Here is an 18081-nt window from a genome sequence, read left to right as displayed (position 1 = left end):
CAACCTGACCAGTGGCCAACCTGAGCATCAGGATGGCCAGCCCACTGATGGCCGCCTCCAGATGGTCCCTGAAGGGACAGGAGGGGAAGACTCAACCCAGGAGGTTTATTTCCTCATACTTTCCCCCAGCCAGTGGTTCCCAATGTGTGGGAAATACACCACTCACACGCACAAGATGATTTGGGGTAGCAACAAAACAGCCTTCAATAACATTGTATCACACAGTAAAAAATTGTTCCCAACCAGGTGCGGTTGCTCGCAGACAGCCTGGACAATATAGCAAGACCCCATCTCTACCAAAAAAAAAAAAAAAAATTAGCCAGGCTTAGTGGCATGTACCTGTGATCCCAACTACTCAGGAGGCTGAGGTGAGAGGATCAGGAGGTAGAGGCTGGAGGTAGAGGCTGCGGTGAGCCAAGATTGCACCACTGCAGTCCAGCCTTGATGACAGAACAAGATCTGGTCTTAAGAAAAATTTGTACCCTTCTCAATTCTTTTTTGCATTCTTCAGATCACCAAAGAGAAATCTCTGTTTGAGGCAGGTTTGTCTTTTAAAACTTTTTAATACTTGTTAATTTCTCCCATGCAATAAAAGTATTATTTTTGATTGATACATATTTATGGAGTACGGTGTAATGTTTTGTTTCTGTTTTTGTTTTTGTTTTGAGACAGAGTCTCGCTCTATTGCCCAGGCTGAAGTGCAGTGGTGCAATCTTGGTTCACTGCAGCCTCCGCCTCCCGGGTCCAAGAGATTCTCCTGCCCCAGCCTCCTGAGTAGCTGGGATTACAAATGCCTGCCACCACACCTGGCTAATTTTTCCATTTTTAGCAGAGACAGGGTTTCACCATGTTGGCCAGGCCAGTCTTGAACTCCTGACCTCAGGTGATCTACACACCTCGGCCTCACAAAGTGCTGGGATTAGAGGCATGAGCAACCACACCCGGCACAGTGTGATATTTTGATACATGTATACAAAGTGTAATTTTCAAATGAGGGTAATTAGCATATTTCACCTCAAACGTTTATCATCTCTTTGTGTTGATATTTCCTTATATGTATTTGTTTGTTTCTTTGCAGGTACTATATTTGTGTAGTTATTTTATTTACAGTGATTGATGCTGCTTTTAATTTATAGGAGTGATAATGGATGACTGGATGCAGAAAATATATTTTAAAAAGAGAACAAAACTTACAGGAGTGAGATACAATTTCCTTTACAAATTCAAATGCATAAATTTTAAATGTGTCTGTTTATAGACAACGAGTAACAGCACAGGACATAGATACTTTACAACAACAATAATGAAGACGGTAAAAATTGTCAACTGCTGCTCACAGAAGAGGCGCTCCTCATCAGGACGCTCTAGAGCAAATCCACAGGCACCTGTCAGACTTGACATCCAGAGGGTGGCGTTTAGCAGGTTCTGCCCAGTAGCCAGACCGCAGCCCCTCACCTGCATGACAAAAGCCTCCCCTCCCGAGCTAGGGGGGGATCAGGGGCACTCTACTGCAGACATAGAGTTTCATGGTTTAGGGGATTCCCTACTCCATTCTGTCTTACATCAGTGTTTGAACGTCTTACCATGAAAACAAGCTTACTCTTAGAATCTTCAAATGCATTCACACTCTAGGAAGGCATGTATTGTTTATTATTTTTACATCATCCCTCCACTACCTCATCAAGCCCCAGCACCCTAGCATGCACCCAGGAAATCAGCAAAAACCCACTTAAGAGTCCAGACTTCAAGGGTCCCTCACAGTAACGGGCATCTCTTGTTTTGCCCGAGCAGAGCAGACCATTCATTTCCCCTTCTTCTGCTAACTGCATTTAACTTTCCTTTAAGCAACCACCTTTCACTCCATCCTGAATTCCCCTGGCTCTAGGAATTAGCATATGACACAGGCCTGGCCAATCAGAGTGTTCCATTCCCCTAGAAGTAGGGATGAGACCCCAAACGGGTCAATGATACTCTCCACTTAGAATTATTGGAATAAGTAAATCTCTTCCCCCTGGGTTACTAGGTTAGCAAGATAGAAGCCTGGAGCTGATGGTGGCCATCTCCACCACTGGGAAGGAGCCTTTCTGAAAATGAAGCTTACAGAGAGGAAAAGCTAAGCTGGGAGATGGAGAATAACTGGGGCCTGATGACATCATTTGTGCCTTTGGATCCAGCTGTGACTAAAGACAGACACTTCCAGACTTTTTAATTACATGACCTCATAAAACTTCTTTCTGACTTAAGTCACTTTGAGTTGGGTTTTCAGTGATTCTCAACCAAAAGATTGCTGGCTGATTCACAGCTCTGAGACCAAATGAGGCATCTGGTCTGTGGCCTGTTAGGAACCAGGCCTCACCACAGGTGGTGAGTAGCAGGTGAGCTGAAGCTTCATCAGTATTTACAGCCACTCCTCATTGCTCACATTACCGCCTGAGCTCTGCCTCCTGTCAGATCAGCAGCCACATTAGATTCTCACAGAAGCCCAACCCCTATCGAGAACTGCACATGTGAGGGATCTAGGTTGCACACTCCTTAGGAGAATCTAATGCCAGATGATCTGTCACTGTCTCCCATCACTCCAATATGGGACCGTCCAGCTGCAGAAAAACAAGCTCAGGGCTCCTGCTGATTCTACATGATGGTGAGTTGTATAATGATTTCATCATGTGTTGTAATGTAATCATAATAGAAATAAAGTGCACAATAAACGTAATGCACTTGAACCATCCCAAAACCATCCCCCGTCACCCATCCGAGGAAAAATTGTCCCTGATGCCAAAAAGGTTGGGGACTGCTGAGCTAGACTTTAGCACACCTCCTTCCAGCTTTCTTTCTTTGGCCCTAAATGGAGTTAGAAGTAAGAATACAGTTGATGGGTACCCTGCATCCTCAGGGGCTTTGGATGAATTCCAAGCAGATACTGGTTGCAGGAGCAAACCCAAGGTACAAACAGAGTCACTTCAGGATCCGGATGCTCATTTTTTGCTCAACGTCCATCTTCTCTAAGGACTGAGGGGAAAATGAATGGCAGGCAAGAGGCTTGACTCTCAACTCTCCATGCTCCCAACCTCCTCCCCCAGGATTCTACCCATTCCAGAGACCCCATCGTTCCCAGGGTACCCCTATCTTTCTGCCCTCCTCCGTTGAACATTTCCCATGTCTGTCTGCCCCAGGCACTCCTGATCTCAACTCCCTAGTCCCCAAGGGCACCCTGACCTTGGTGAACTCCAGGAAGGACACAGCCCCATCCCCATCTTCATCAGCCTCCTGCACCGTGCGGTCAGCGATGTTCTCCAGCTGCTCTTCGGTCACCTGAACCCCGACCATCAGCCGGAGAACCTGGGAGATGAGTGAAGAGGCAGCCATAAAGAGGGGGCACAAAGGCTGCTACTACCCCAACCCCTAAACCTTGTCCACCTCATCCCAAAAGTTATTACTAATTTTATAATCCATCCTTCATCCATTTTTCACCGTATCCCCCCAATAATTTTCCCTACTGCTTCAACAACCAATCTATCTCTCCCTCACCATCCCACACTACCCTCAAAATATGCTCAAACTCATTACCCAACTTTATCACCCAACCTCCATCCATCCTCCACACCATTCTCCACCTCAACCACTAAGGATTTGTAATTCCATCCTCATTCCATCACATCTGTTCCAGAGTTTCTCAATCTTGGCACCACTGACATTTGAAGCCAGATAACTCCTTATTGGGGGAGGCTCTCCTGGGTATTGCATGACATATAGCCACATTCCTGATCTCTACCCACTAGATAACAAGTAGCACACTCTCTCCCTCATTGTGACAACAAAAAGCATCTCCAGATAATGCAAGATGTTCGCTCAAGGAGCAAAATCACCCCCAGTTGAGAATCACTGATCTATTCCCAACCTCATAGTCAACTGCTCTCCATCTAACTTCCAACAAACCCACACTCCAACCCCACCCATTCCCATTTCCCAACCAATACCCCAATCATCTGCACCCCAGTTCCCCAGTCATCCCACCTCATCCCTCACACCATTGCATTAAACCATCCCCCCCTTCACGCATCACATCTCTTGCCCTTGCTTTCTGCCAACCTGCAGCATCTCATGCCTGGAGATCTTCCCATCGCGATCCAGGTCGTAGAGCTGAAATGCATCTGGGGAGAGGGTGGGAGGGGGAAAGGAAGGTGGGTCTTCCCTGGCTGTCTTCCAGCAGGAGGCCACCCTGGAGGAGGAGGGAGGTTGCCAGTGGGCTCAGGAAGGGAGTGGGAGATTCCTGGAGCCTGTCCCTGGTGTGAGTACATCTGCATTCTCACTTGGCTGGTCCTCACAAACTCACAGTGAAGTTTGTTCCTTCTGCTGTTGAGAGGTTCAGGTTTCTTGGGGTCTTGGTCTGTGTCCTCATCTTCTACAGGGCGAAAATGAGCCAGGACCCTGACAAAGCCCGGGAAATCCACTCGCTGGCTCCTGGGGAGACAGGGCGGGGAGGAGGGGCGCAGAATGGAAGGAGGTAGTGGTCACCTTGTCCATCACTCTGCCTCAAGTCTCTAACCTCCCCTCCCACCCACTCACACACCGGTTTCCCACCTCCACCTCCCCAAGTCAGCAGGCCTCACCCATTGGGAAAGAAGCTTTCTATAATGCGGTCTCCCAGGGGGTTCACGGCCAGCGCCCCTATCTGCTGGAGATCCATGCGGCTGCAAAGTCAAAGTTCAAAAAGGGTAAGGCAGAGATGCTAGATGGAGGGTCAAAGAGGGACGTGGAGTCAGAGAGACAGAGGCCAGAAGTCATGTGGTGGGCTCCTCCTTACCTCAGGTAGCCCTTCTTGTTCCTGTCCAGTGCCCGGAACCGGTGGTGCAGGCGGACGAGGCTGGCTTGGGAGACTGCGGGAGGGAATGGGGTGGGGGGTGACGCTGCGGGGCGCGCTCCAGAAACCCGCCCCAATCGGCTGGGAAGATGGGCCGGGGACAGCAGGGGGCGGCTGGAAGGGGCAATCATCCCGGAGGGTGGAGCTGGCCGTGGAGGGAGAGTGACACGACCCCGCGAAGATCAAGGTTCGAGACTCGGGTTCATGCCAGGTTCATGCCTTTTGTTTGGTCCACATAGGCACGAAACCTCCCGAAAACCGAAGTACCGAAGCCATCCCTTCCATCCGCCGTCAGCTCTGTCTTCAGCCTCGATCCGGGCTCGAGGACACCTGGGTGGCCTGGATTCGTCTGGACTCCAACCCCGTGAACCTGGATCCTCCCCAAACTTGGAGACTGGGACCCCTTGGTTAACCCGCCCCGAGCCCAGCGATCAGGAGCTGGGGTCTTGGTCTTCCAGCTCCGGGGAGCCCCGGACCCCGGACTTGTAAGTTCGTCCATCCCTCAACCCAACTCCTTCCCTGGGGACCTCTACGCGGCGTTAAAACTCCTCGGATCCCCAGTCCCGGACGCCTGGGTTCGACCCGTCCCCTCCGCAGCCGCCGGCGCGGGCGCACTCACAGCCGGTCTCTCGCCGAATGCTGTCCACGTTGGGAATGACCGCGGCGTGGGAGCTGCGCGAGCCCATGGCCGAGCTGGAGGCGGGAGGGCAGGAGCAGCCACCCGGACCCCACGCGTTCTCTCCTCCCGCTGGAGAGGCGTGGCCGCCCCCGTGGCCCTAGGGGACGAAGGTCACAAGCCTGGTCCGCCGCCAAGCTCTGGAATCCCGGCGTGCCTCGCCTCCCACCCGCAACCCGGGCGAATAGAAAACAATGTCTAGGGTGGCGGGTCAGAGGGCGGCTGCGAACAACAGGCTGTTTCAGCTCCGAGATTTCGCGGTCTGGCGGGAGAGGCTGATCTACGCCGGGGCCCCTCCTTTCCACGCCTACCCCGGGGCCGGTTCCCACGGTCCGCCCGACTCTCGAGCCACCTCCTCCTTCGCAGGCCCCGGGCGCTCCCAGTCCCAGAGCGCTCGCCGGCGGCGTCTACTCAGGAAGCCCTGGAAGACCCGACCTGCTGGGTAGAGACCACGCCTTGCTGGGAAGCGGGTGGCCTCCTGAGGGGTGGGAGGAGAGGCATCGAAGGACTCCCAAAAACGGGGAAGTTGAAGGAGGGGCGGTGAGATGAAAGTTGTGCGTTACGTTAAGTGGAAAGAGCACTGGCTTGGGAGTCCGTATTGACATCCCAGCGGTGCCCCTGACTTTGGGAAAGTCAGTATATCTTGGTTTCATCCCTTTTGTTTGGTCCACATAGGCTTATTGTTAATTGAACCAATGCTTAACATTCAGGAGATTTAACCCAAAATCCACATTCCTGGCTTTTTCTCAGAAATCTCAAGTTCTGACACCACCAGGGCCAGAGCTGTCCTCTGGCCACAGTCCCTCCAAGCCCGGTTCACTCCCTTACGTACCTACTGCCCCCGTAGCGCTCCAGACTGGGACTGACTTAGTCCTGTGACCAGCCCTCCAGAGCCACGGGACTCTTTGGCCCAAGAGAGAGTTACAGACATCACTGGGACTGGGCTTAAAGCAAGAATGACAACAGCAAGGGCTCTTGTTTACCACGCTTTGCTAAGCACTTTATATGCATCCGTTCACACATTCCTTGTCGGCCCTGCTGGGCTGCCTTCTTCTGATTTTATGTGGTGGAGGCTGCCAGGGGGCAGGTTGTGAACTAATTATGTAAAGCATGCTTTCTCAGTGTGGTCTCTATCACACCCCAACCGGAGAAAAAACAGAACATTTTTTTAATGTATAAAGCACAGCATACATACAGCACATAAATAGATATACAATATAGCTGTGATATTGAAATTTCAGGGCAGACGTGGTGGCTCACACCTTAGTCCCAAGTCTTTGGAAGGTAGAGGCAGGAGGATTGCTTGAGCCCCAGGAGTTCAAGACCAGCCTAAGCAACATAGTGAGACCCCATGTCTACAAAAAAATACAACAACAACAAAAAAATTAACCAGGTGTCATGGCACATGGTTAATTTTAGCTACTTGGGACCAAGTAGTTGTGGTCCCAGCTACTTGGGTGCCTGAGATAGGAGGATCTCTTGAGCCCAGGAGGTTGAGGCTGCAGTGAGCCATGATTACTCCAGTCTGGGTGACAGAGTGAGACCCTGTCTTGAAAGAAAATAAAAGGGGCCAGGCATGGTGGCTCATGCCTGTAACCCCAGCATTTTGGGTGGCCAAGGTGGGTGGATCACCTGAGGTCAGGAGTTCGAGACCAGCTTTACCAACATGGTGAAACTCCGTCTCTACTAAAAGTACAAAAATTAGCTGCGCGTAGTGGTGGGCACCTGTAATCCCAGCTACTTGGGAGGCTGAGGCGGGAGAATCGCTTGAATCCGGGAGGCGGAGGTTGCAGTGAGCTGAGATAGCGCCATTGCCCTCCAGCTTGAGTGACAGAGTGAAACTCCGTCTCAAAACAAACAAAAAACAGAAAAGAAAAGAAAATTTCATGGGGGAGGGGGAGGGGAGGGAAATTAAAAAGACTTGGGGAGGCACTGATAATGAAAAATAAAAGGTTGAGAAGCTCAGTTGTCAAGGAACAAGCACCACAAGTGTCCACTTTTAAAACTATCTTTAACCCGTTTCCCCCATCATAATTGCACATACATACACAGATGTCCCAGCGGGGAGAAATGCAAGAAGTTCATTACAAAGGCTTAAGTTCATATCCACCCAGAGAAGAGAAGCTGGAGAAACAGTTTATCCTCCAGCCCAGGTAGAGGCCTGCATCAGATGAGCCTTGAAAATATTGATCTAAGAAGTGCTCGCTTCTCTTTCAGATACCCCCAAGGATTAAGCAACTGGCATAAGGAATGCTTGATTCTTTTCAGACTCCCCACAAAGACTAATCATGCGGGAAACCACACTTCTCCCTAATGAAGCCCAGCAATCACTGCAACCCACAGCTGTGAGTCAGGCTGTGCATGTAGTTTGGGTTCAGTTCTGAACCCAGGAGGGGATGAGAGCCCATAAGAAGCTGTGATAATCACCTCAGGCCAGCTGGGATGCTGATCTTGGAAAGGGCTTCTCCAGCCTTAATCTTGGAGTCAGTGCTACACCAAAGTAAATTAGGCCAGAGAGTAATTAGAAACTCCCATGCACACATCATACACAAGCTTTGAAGAGAGACTATCCTAGAACCCATTCTGTTTCATGTACATGAGTGAGATTTAAATCAACTTCATAGTACAGGTGGCCACAGTTTTTTTCAGGTCATTTAAGCGGGAAGATGCTTTGGGAAAAATTTTATCTACAGAATCTGTTAGGCTAGAGTCAGGATAAATATTGGTTTTGCTTTTCAGCTACATAAAAGTTGCTAGTCATTTTTTTTTTTAAGACAGAGTCTCGCTCTGTCGCCCAGGCTGGAGCACAGTGGTGCCATTTTGACTCCCAGGCTGAAGGGATTCTCCTGCCTCAGCCTCCTGAGTAGCTGGGATTACAGGCATATGCCACCACACCTGCCTAATTTTGTATTTTTTAGTAGAGATGGGATTTCGCCATGTTGGCCTGGTTAGTCTTGAATTCCTGACCTCAAGTGATCCTCCCCACTTCAGCCTCCCAAAGTGCTGGGATTACAGGCACGAGCCACCACACCCATCCGCTAGTCATTCTTGACAAAGGTTCAACTAGAAAAATGAACATGCAAGAATAGTCGGGAAAATACAGAACACTTACCACTCAATAATAAAAAGATAAATGACCCAGTTTTTTAAATGGGCAAAGGGCTTGAATAGACATTTCTCCAAAAACCTTTTATGTATAGCCAATAAGTACATGAAAAAATACTCCACATCATTCATCATCAGGGAAATACAAACCAACCACAGTGAAATATCACTTCATACCCTCTAGGATGGCTGGAATTAAAACAAACAAAAGCATGTCTTAGTGAGTCTATGGAGAAGTTGGGAGCCTCATTCATTCATTGCCAGTGGGAATGTAAAACAGTGCAGTGACTGTGGAAAACAGTTTGAAGATTTCTCAAAATGTTAAACAAATTTATCACGTGACCCAGCAATTCTGCTCCTAGGTATACACCCAAAAGAATTGAAGCTAGAGGCTCAGGCCGGGCACAATGGCTCATGCCTGTAATCTTAGCACTTTGGGAGGCCGAGGCCGGCAGATCACTTGAGGTCAGGAGTTCAAGACCAGCCTGGCCAACATGGTGAAACCCTGTCTCTACTAAAAATAGAAAAAAAAATTAGCCAGGCATGGTGGCATGTGTCTGTAATCCCAGCTACTCAGTAGGCTGAGGCAGGAGAATCACTTGAACCCGGGAAGTGGAGGTTGCAGTGGGCCGAGATTGCACCACTGCACTCCAACCTGGGCAACAGAACAAGACTCCAGCCCCCACCACAAAAAAAGGAAAAGAAAAAGTAAGAAAACTGGGGCTCAAACAAAAACCTGTAGTGAATGTTCATAGCGACACTATTCACAATAGCCAAAAAGTGGAAATAAGCCAAATGTTCGACTGATGAATGGATAAGTAAAACATGGTATATGGATACAATGCAATAACATTTGCCATAAACCGTACTGAAGTATTATATATGCCACAACATGGATGAACCTTGTAAACACTATGCTAAGTAAAATAAACCAGTCACAAATGACCACGTATTATATGATTGCATTTGTAGAAAATGTCAGTAATAGGCAAACCTATAGAGACACAAATAGATTTGTGATTGCCAAAGGCTAAGGGAGGTAGGTGAGAGTCAGGGATGATAGCTAAAGTGTAGAGGGTTTCTTCTTTTTCTGTTTTTTTTTTTTTTTTTTTTTTTTCCTTTTTTTGAGACAGGGTCTCCTGTCACCCAAGCTGGAATGCAGTGGAGTGATCCTGGCTCACCACAGCCTCAACTTCCTGGGCTCAGATGATCCTCCCACCTCAGCCTCCTGAGTAGCTAGGACTACAGGCATGTGACCTCTCTACTGGCTAATTTGTTGTTGTTTGTTTGCTTGTAGAGATGAGATCTCACTATGTTCCCCAGGCTGTCCTGACCTCAAGCGATCCACCCACCTCTGCTTCCCAAAATCCTGGGATTACAGGTGTGAGCCGCCATGCCTCGCCCCAGGGTTTCTTTTTGAGGTGGTGAAAATGTTCTACAACAGACTCTGGTGATGGTTTGCTTGCACATATCTGTGAATGTAATAGAATCTATTGCATTATGCTTTAAATGGGCAAATTATATGGTATGTGAATTATATCTCAATAAAACCTTTTTAAAAAAAAAACAGCACTGAGAAGACAGTCAAACTTGACTCTCTAGAGGAAATAAAAGTTGTAACAAGATTTCTGTAGGTGAACCTATGGAGGGATCTTTTTTTGTCTTCTTCTTTTTTTTTTTTTTTTTTTTAAGAGACAGGGTTTCTCCATGTTGGCCAGGCTGGTCCTGAACTCCTGACCTCAGGTGATCCACCCGCCTTAGCCTCCCAAAGTGCTGGGATTACAGGCATGAGCCACTGCACCTGGCCTTTTTTTTTTTTTTGGCTTCTTAAAACAAACTATAAAACAAAAAAAGTTTTTTGAAAGAAAAAAGTAAAAAAAAAAATTAAAAATTAAAAAGAGAAAAACCAGGAAAGCTCTGGGACAAAAAGTAATGAGGGTGGGTGACACAACATTAGTCATCAGGGAAATACCAAATTCCTCTACCATTAATAGATAGATTAAAAAAAAAAGAATAAATAGATAAGGAATAGATAGATAAGAAACAGATAGGCCAATGACGTGGCTCTCGCCTATAATCTCAGCATTTCGGGAGGCCAAGGCAGGCAGATCATGTGAGGTTAGGAGTTCGAGACCAGCCTGGCCAACATGGTGAAACCCCATCTCTACTAAAAATATAAAAATTAGCTGAGCACGGTGGCTGGCACCCATAATCCCAGCTACTCGGGAGGCTGAAGCACAAGAATCACTTGAACCCGGGAGACAGCAGTTGCAGTGAGCCAAGATTGCACCACTGAACTCCAGCCTGGGTGACAGAGCAAGATTCTATCTCAAAAAAACAAAAAAAGACAATTCGTCTTGTATAGTGCCTCACACTTGTAATCCCGGCATTTTGAGAGGCTGAGGCAAGTGGATGGCTTGAGCCCAGGAGTTCAAGACCAGTCTGGGCAACATGGCAAAACCCTGTCTCTACGAAAAATGCAAAATTTAGCTGGGCATCGTGGTGTATAGGCTGTAGTCCCAGCTACTTGAGAGGTATGTGGTTTTTCAGCTCAGTAAAGAAAACGACTATGGTAATAAAAGTCAATACAAACTCCGTAAGTTGTAGTTTATGGCTCAAATGTGGATAATCATGGTAATTTCTGGGATCATGTGTAAGATATGGTTTTCCAAATGAGGACTGAAAACATCCATCTCCCTTTTGCTTACTAATGCCAGGCTGGGTGCTACAGGTCAGTGGCAGGGTCAGTTCCATCAAGGGTTGCATTCTCTGTAGGGCTGTAGTCAGTAAAAGACTGATATACTTTCTTTTCAGAGCTCACCAGGAAAACTAGAATTTTGCATCAAGACTGGTATAAACCAGAACCCAGTGGGGCATACTTTCTAGAGTGCCTCAAAGCCTAATAGGATGGCAACACAAAAAAAACGGCCTTACCCCAGTAGTACCAACTCCTCGTTCTTCTAGATCTTCAGAACTTTGCCTATCTGGGAAGGAAAGGAATCCCTGAACTAAAACCAAACTGGTTTTTACGCAGAAGACTGGAGAATCAGGCTTGCAAAAGGCATGAACTAGGACAGTTTTGGGGGAGCTTGACAGGAGTCGTCGTCACAGGAACAGTGCAAGAATGACCTGCTAGGTATACAGAAGGTGTATAAGAATACCTCCTAGGAAAGAAAAGTATTGTTTGGAGGAGCAGTTATTAGCCTACCTAAGCACATCATAAGCTGTTCAGCTATAACTCGGAGCCAGTCTTGTGGATGGAAATGTAGTGCTCGAGTCACATTCTGCTTAAAGTTGTAACAAATACAGATGAGTTAAAAGAAAAAAAAAAAGAATACCTCCTAGGTATATAGAAGGAAATAAAAACATACAGTCAGGCAAAAACTGGTACGCGGATGTTTATAGCAGCATTATTCATAACAGCCAACAGTGGAAACAACCAGCAGCTCCCTCTGGCCTTTTTTATAAGGGCACAAGTCTCATTCATGAGCACTCCACTTTCACAACCTAATTACCTCCCTAAAGCTCCACCTCCTAATAACACCACATTGGGGATTAGGCTTCAACGTCTGAGTTTTGCTGGGGAAACACGAACATTCAGAACACAGCAGATACATTCCAGGTGAGGTACCTATTAGACATCTAAATGGGGTTTAAGAACACCTCTTAACATTATCCCTTCCCTTCCCTCCCCTGGCCCTCTCTCTTCCCCTATCTATTCTCCGCAGGGCAGCCTGAGGGCTTTCTAAAGAAGTGAAATCATTTCACAATGGCCAGTGATTCTTACTTAGGAAAATTTTGGGTTCCAGAGGCAGAAACTAACTTCAACCTAGATTAAGGAAAAGAGAGCACAGATGAGCTCAAGCCAAAGGGAATTCTAGAGGAATGGACCTCAGACACAGCTGGATCCAGGTGTTCAAACAATCTCATCAGGTTGCTGTCTCACTTTCTTTCTCCACTGGCTGTGCTCTTCTCATCTTCAGACAGACTCTCCACCTGCTTACAAAGATGGTGCCCAACATCTCCAGGCTAAACTGGTTCTTAGTACCTTGGATCTCAGAGAATAAGAAGCATCTCTCTCTCCCCCAGGATCCAAACAGTCCCTGAAAAGGAACTCACATGCCCACCTCTAAACCCATCACTGAGAGGCCAGCTGGGGTCTTAGACTCACCCTTGTGGTGGGGGAGGTGAAGTCCCTTTTTTGCCTCCCGTTTCCCATCCTCATTCCTATCAGAACCACTGTTGCCCCCTCTTTTTTTTGTGTATCTTCCAGAGTTGTTCATACACACGCAAGAAAAAAAGAGGCTGGGCACAGTGGCTCACACCTGTAATCCCAGCACTTTGGGAGGCTGAGACGCACAGATCACTTGAAGTCAAGAGTTCAAGACCAGCCTGGCCAACATGGCAAAACCCCGCCTCTACTAAAAATACAAAAATTAGCCTGGCGTGTGAAAAGTTGAATATTAAGTTTGAACTCAACTGAACGTGGACACAAACAATGGTCACCAAGTCCCGGAACAGGTCATATGAGCCCCCTGATGCATTCATCCAGCCCTATTTGGGAAAAATCTCTATTTCATTCTATTCCTATACGTTAGTTATTGAAAAGCAACAGACAATCACAAAAACAAGTTGGCCTTTTTGTGTTCCTTGAGCCCAGTCTCGAAGGGCCCTCGTGAGTGGGCCCCCTGCCAAACAACTCATGACAAAAAGAGCTAGGGTCTCAGACCACGCCGAAGCTTCATGATCCCTCTCCTCGTCCGTGCACAGACGGGTGGCCAACTCTGGAGCCCAGGGTATTGATTCCCAGTCTCGTGATGAATCTTCCATAGTCTGGTGAGTGTAAATAAATAAATAAATATATATATATATATAGACACACATTTTTCCCTTTTCCCATTCCCATTGCCATTTGCTTATTATATCAATTTGCTTATTTATATCATTTGCTTATTATATTTGCATTGCCATTTACATGGGGTAATGGTTGTTTACCCTTAAAAGTATTGTGTGTGTCAGCCGGGCGTAGTGGCTCACACCTGTAATCCCAGCACTTTGGGAGGCCAAGGCAGGTGGATCACAAGGTAAGGAGTTCGAGACCAGCCTGATTAACATGGTGAAACCCCGTCTCTACTAAAAATACAAAAATTAGCCTGGTGTGGTGTCACGCACCTGTAATCCCAGCTACTCAGGAGGCTGAGGCAGGAGAATTGCTTGAACCCAGGAGGTGGAGGGTGCAGTGAGCCAAGATTAAGCCACTGCACTCCAGCCTTGATGACAGAGCAAGACTTCATCTCAAAAAAAAAAAAAGTATTGTGTGTGTGTCTTTTCTTTTCCCTTTGTGCGTTTCCCACACAGAACAGCGTAGTGGCAGGTACCTGTAATCCCAGTTACTCAGGAGGCTGAGACACTTGAATCCCGAGGGCAGAGGTTGCAGTGAGCTGAGATTGCACCACTGCACTCCAGCCTGGGCAACAGAGCGAGATTCCATCAAAAGAAAAAAGAAGACAAAACAGAAAAACAGAGGAAAAAAAAACCAGAAAAGAAAATATATAGGGATGTCTCCTAAGAGAAAGGAATCTTTTCCAGAAGTGTCTCCCAAAAGATCTCCCCTTTTTGCAGAGGTTTCCTTACAGGCTCATGCAAAAAGCAATCATGAGCAAGAAAAATGTGCAACATGAGAATCACCTGGTATGTTTAAAGAAATACGAGATACGGGGGATCAATCTCAGACCAATTAAATCAGAGGCTGAGTCAAAGGGTTCAGAGACAGTGACAATTAGTAGCAAGACTAAAAACTAAAACCAGGTCATCCGCTGCAGGAAAAGAAAAAGGGCAGGGAAAGAAGTGGAGTGGAAGAGAAGAGCACAAGGGATGAGGGAAAGGGAGGAGGAATGAGAGGATAGAAAGGGGGAAAAGCAACTATGTCGCCATCCTCTGGTGGACGTGGAGGACAGGTCCTCAACTCTGTTCTAATTACTCATTTGAGAAACATGTATTTATTGAAGGAAAATGTGCTGGATGCTGAGATTAGAGCAGTGAACAAAAGAGACACAGTCCCAGCCCCATAGAGCTGAGTCAGATGGAGGAGGTAAACATTCAATATATTCAGTCATTCATTTATTCAACAAAGATTTATGGAGCACCTACTCTATGCCAGGCACCATCTTAAGAGCTGGGATATGAGCCTGGTATGATGGTTCACACCTGTAGTTCCAGCACTTTGGGAGGCCAAGGAGGGAGGATTGCTTGAGGTCAGGAGTTCAAGGCCAACCTGGGCAACATAGCAAGACATCATCTCTACAAAAAAATTTTTTTAATTAGTTGGGCCTGGTGGTATGCACCTGTAATCCCAGCTACTTGGGAGGCTGAGGCAAGAGAATTGCTTAAACTCAGGAGGCAGTGGTTGCAGTGAGCCAAGACCATGTCACTACACTCCAGCCTGGGCACAGAGCAAGACTCTCTCAAAAAAAAAATTGTCTGTCATGAATGAGGTATTGCCCCATATGCCATGTAGCCTTGGGCAATTCACTAAATCTCTCTGAACTTCAGTTTCCCTATTGGTATTGTAAATGGAGGGAAAAGATAGTAGCTGGTGCCTAAGAATGTGTTCAGGAGTAAATGACATAAATGCCTGTGATTGGCTTATCACAGTGTCTGGTATGCAGCATGCACTAAAATAACGAAAGCTGTTTTTATGACTGTTGTTCGATATAACTCTGCATTGCTTTTCTTTTTCTTTTCTTTTTTTCTTTTTTTTTTTTTTTTTTTGAGACAGAGTCTCGCTCTGTTGCCCAAGATGGAGTGCAATGGTGTGATCTCGGCTCACTGCAACCTCCACCTCCCAGGTTCAAGCAATTCTCCTGCCTCAGCCTCCCAAGTAGCCGGTACTACAGGTGCACCACCATGCCCAGCTAATTTTTGTTGGTTTGTTGGTTTATTTTTTGAGACAGAGTCTCGCTCTGTCACCAGGCTGGAGTGCAGTGGCATGATCTCAGCTTACCGCAACCTCTGCCTCCCAGGTTCAAGCAGTTCTCTTGCCTCAGCCTCCTGAGTAGCTGGGATTACAGGTGCATGTCACCACACCCAGCTAATTTTTGTATTTTTAGCAGAGATAGGGTTTCACCATGTTGGTCGGGCTAGTAATTTTTGTATTTTTAGTAGAGACAGGGTTTCACCATGTTGGCCAGGCTGGTCTCAAACTCCTGACCTCAAGTGATCCACTCGCTTCAGCCTCCCAAATTGCTGGGATTACAGGCATGAGACACCTCGCCCAACCTGCATTCCTTTTCAATAGTAACCATCATAAAATATAAAATTGGAGAAGAGGATATAAGAGTTAACACATGTCAACAGTTTTGTACCTTTAACCAGCAATAAAATTTATTAAAGATTGTTAAAAGTCACTCTTTTTTTATTTGAACATCAGATGCACAGAACTGGATTATTCATAATAATGAATACCCTTGGCTCAAGGCGTACTCTCATCCACAGTTTGTGTATAGCATGCCTTTATATTGTTAGTAGTTTTCAATAATGCATTCAGCATCTGCAAAACCACTCACCGAAAACAAAAGCTAGCCAACCTTAACCACATGGTTCCCCCAACTAGGGAGCCATCATCCTGAATCCCATATTCATTGTTCTCTTGCTTCCCTATTTATGTTTAGTTCATTTTATACGTATTCCTTAAAAGTGCATATTTTAGACCAGGTGTGGTGGCTCATAACTGTAATCCCAACACTTTGGGAGGCCAAAGCAGGAGGACCCCTTGAGGTCAAGGAGTTTAAGACCAGCCCAGACAACACTGTGAGACCCCCATCCATACAAAAAAAATTAAAATTGACCAGGCATGGTAGTGTGCCTGTAGTTCCAGCTACTAAGGAAGCTGAGGTGAGAGGATTGCTAGAGTCCTTGAGCCCAGGAGTTCAAGGTTACAGTGAGCTATGCTCGCATCACCGCACCACTGCACTCCAGCCTGGGCAACAGAGTGAGACTGTCTCAAAAAAAAAATGCATATTTTTGGCTGGATGCGGTGGCTCACGCCTGTAATCCCAGCATTTTGGGAGGCAGAGGTGGGCAGATGATGAGGTCAAGAGATCGAGACCATCCTGACCAACATGGTGAAACCCCGTCTCTACTAAAAAATACAAAAATTAGCTGGGCGTGGTGGTGCGCGCCTGTAGTCCCAGCTACTCGGGAGGCTGAGGCAGGAGAATTGCTTGAACCCAGGAGGCGGAGACTGCAGTGAGCCAAGATTGCGCCACTGCACTCCAGCCTGGCACCTGACAACAGAGTGAGACTCTGTCTCAAAAAAAAAACAACACAGACACACATTTTTATGTTGATTGCTTTTTTTTTTTTTTCTAATATGGGCTGGGGCAAGGAGTGGGAAGAGAATGGGAACAGGGTCTTCCATTTGTCCTCTTGCCTCCGACTTTACAAATGTTAATAGTCATCCTGAATGCAATGTGTACTGCTGACTAGTCATACTAACTCTCTCACTCCCATATAGGATATGACTCCACTAGATCTCAAATTCAACTTTTATAGCTACAAAGGTGATAAACAGTATTTTATTTTATTTTATCTTATTAAACTAGTGTCTCCTACTGGGAATGAACTCAGTGTGGACTCACTCCCTCTCCTCCCTGACTTTAGGAGATATCTTGTGGTCAAGACTTGTCCCAACAGAAAATTACATTCCCTACGTACCCCGATTGGCTTCCTACCACATTGTTGGTTCCTGATGCAGGTCAAGACAGTCTGCCCTGTGACTTTTCTGCTAGAGCTAATAAAAAAGATCATCCCCATCTGCTGGAGTTAATCGTGGGTATACTTTTGGAGTCTGAAGCGAGGGGCAGCCATCTTTCCCACCTTGAGATTAGAACCAGTATGTAGCAGCAAGCCAGAGACAAGAATAATTGAAAGGTGGAAAGGGAAGGAGGGAGAGAAAGACAGAGAGAGATTGTTTTCTCATCACCAAACAACTCCTATTCATACTTTTTTATTTTTTTCTTTTCTTTTTCTTTTTTTTTTATGAGAGAAAGAAAGAAAGAGAAAGAAAAAGGGGGAGAGAGAACAGGATTCTTGCTCTATTGCCCGGGCTGGAATGCAATCTAAAAATAGGTATTAAAAACCTCTTTTATGCCGATAATTATGCTTAACAACAGAGACAGGAAGGAATAAGAGAAGAAAATAACAAGCAAACAGCCAACCAATATTTCGTTAAGTCTGTGAAATGCTATGCAAATGCTGAAGAGTGATTTACTTCCAATTTTCCAATTATGTGGTCACTTTCAAAATAGGCGTAATGTGATACTGAGAAAAATGTGTGTTCTGTGGACCTGGGGTGGAGAATTCTATAAATATTCACTAAGTTTACATATTCCAGGTCTAAGTTCAAATCATAGAAGTCCCTATTAATTTTCTATGTTGT

At 46.4% G+C, this 18081-nt stretch overlaps 1 protein-coding gene across 1 annotated transcript; it reads right to left on the bottom strand.

The window, feature by feature from the left end:
• Positions 1-1147: 1147 nt before the first annotated feature.
• CHP2 (calcineurin like EF-hand protein 2) lies at positions 1148-5592 on the bottom strand. Its single transcript, XM_012464744.3, has 7 exons — positions 5481-5592; positions 4805-4877; positions 4611-4691; positions 4334-4461; positions 4090-4151; positions 3217-3339; positions 1148-3009 (listed from the first exon to the last, which is right to left on the bottom strand). The coding sequence occupies exons 1-7, from the start codon at positions 5545-5547 to the stop codon at positions 2956-2958; spliced, it is 588 nt and encodes a 195-aa protein (XP_012320167.1). The 5' UTR covers positions 5548-5592; the 3' UTR covers positions 1148-2955.
• Positions 5593-18081: the final 12489 nt, after the last annotated feature.

This window comes from Aotus nancymaae, unplaced genomic scaffold (assembly GCF_030222135.1).
Source record: "Aotus nancymaae isolate 86718 unplaced genomic scaffold, 86718_ANA_hifiasm-v0.15.2.pri h1tg000049l, whole genome shotgun sequence".
Classification (NCBI taxonomy): domain Eukaryota; kingdom Metazoa; phylum Chordata; class Mammalia; order Primates; family Aotidae; genus Aotus; species Aotus nancymaae.
The sequence above is the reverse complement of the archived record's forward strand: the minus strand, read 5'-3'. Positions and strand labels throughout refer to the sequence as shown.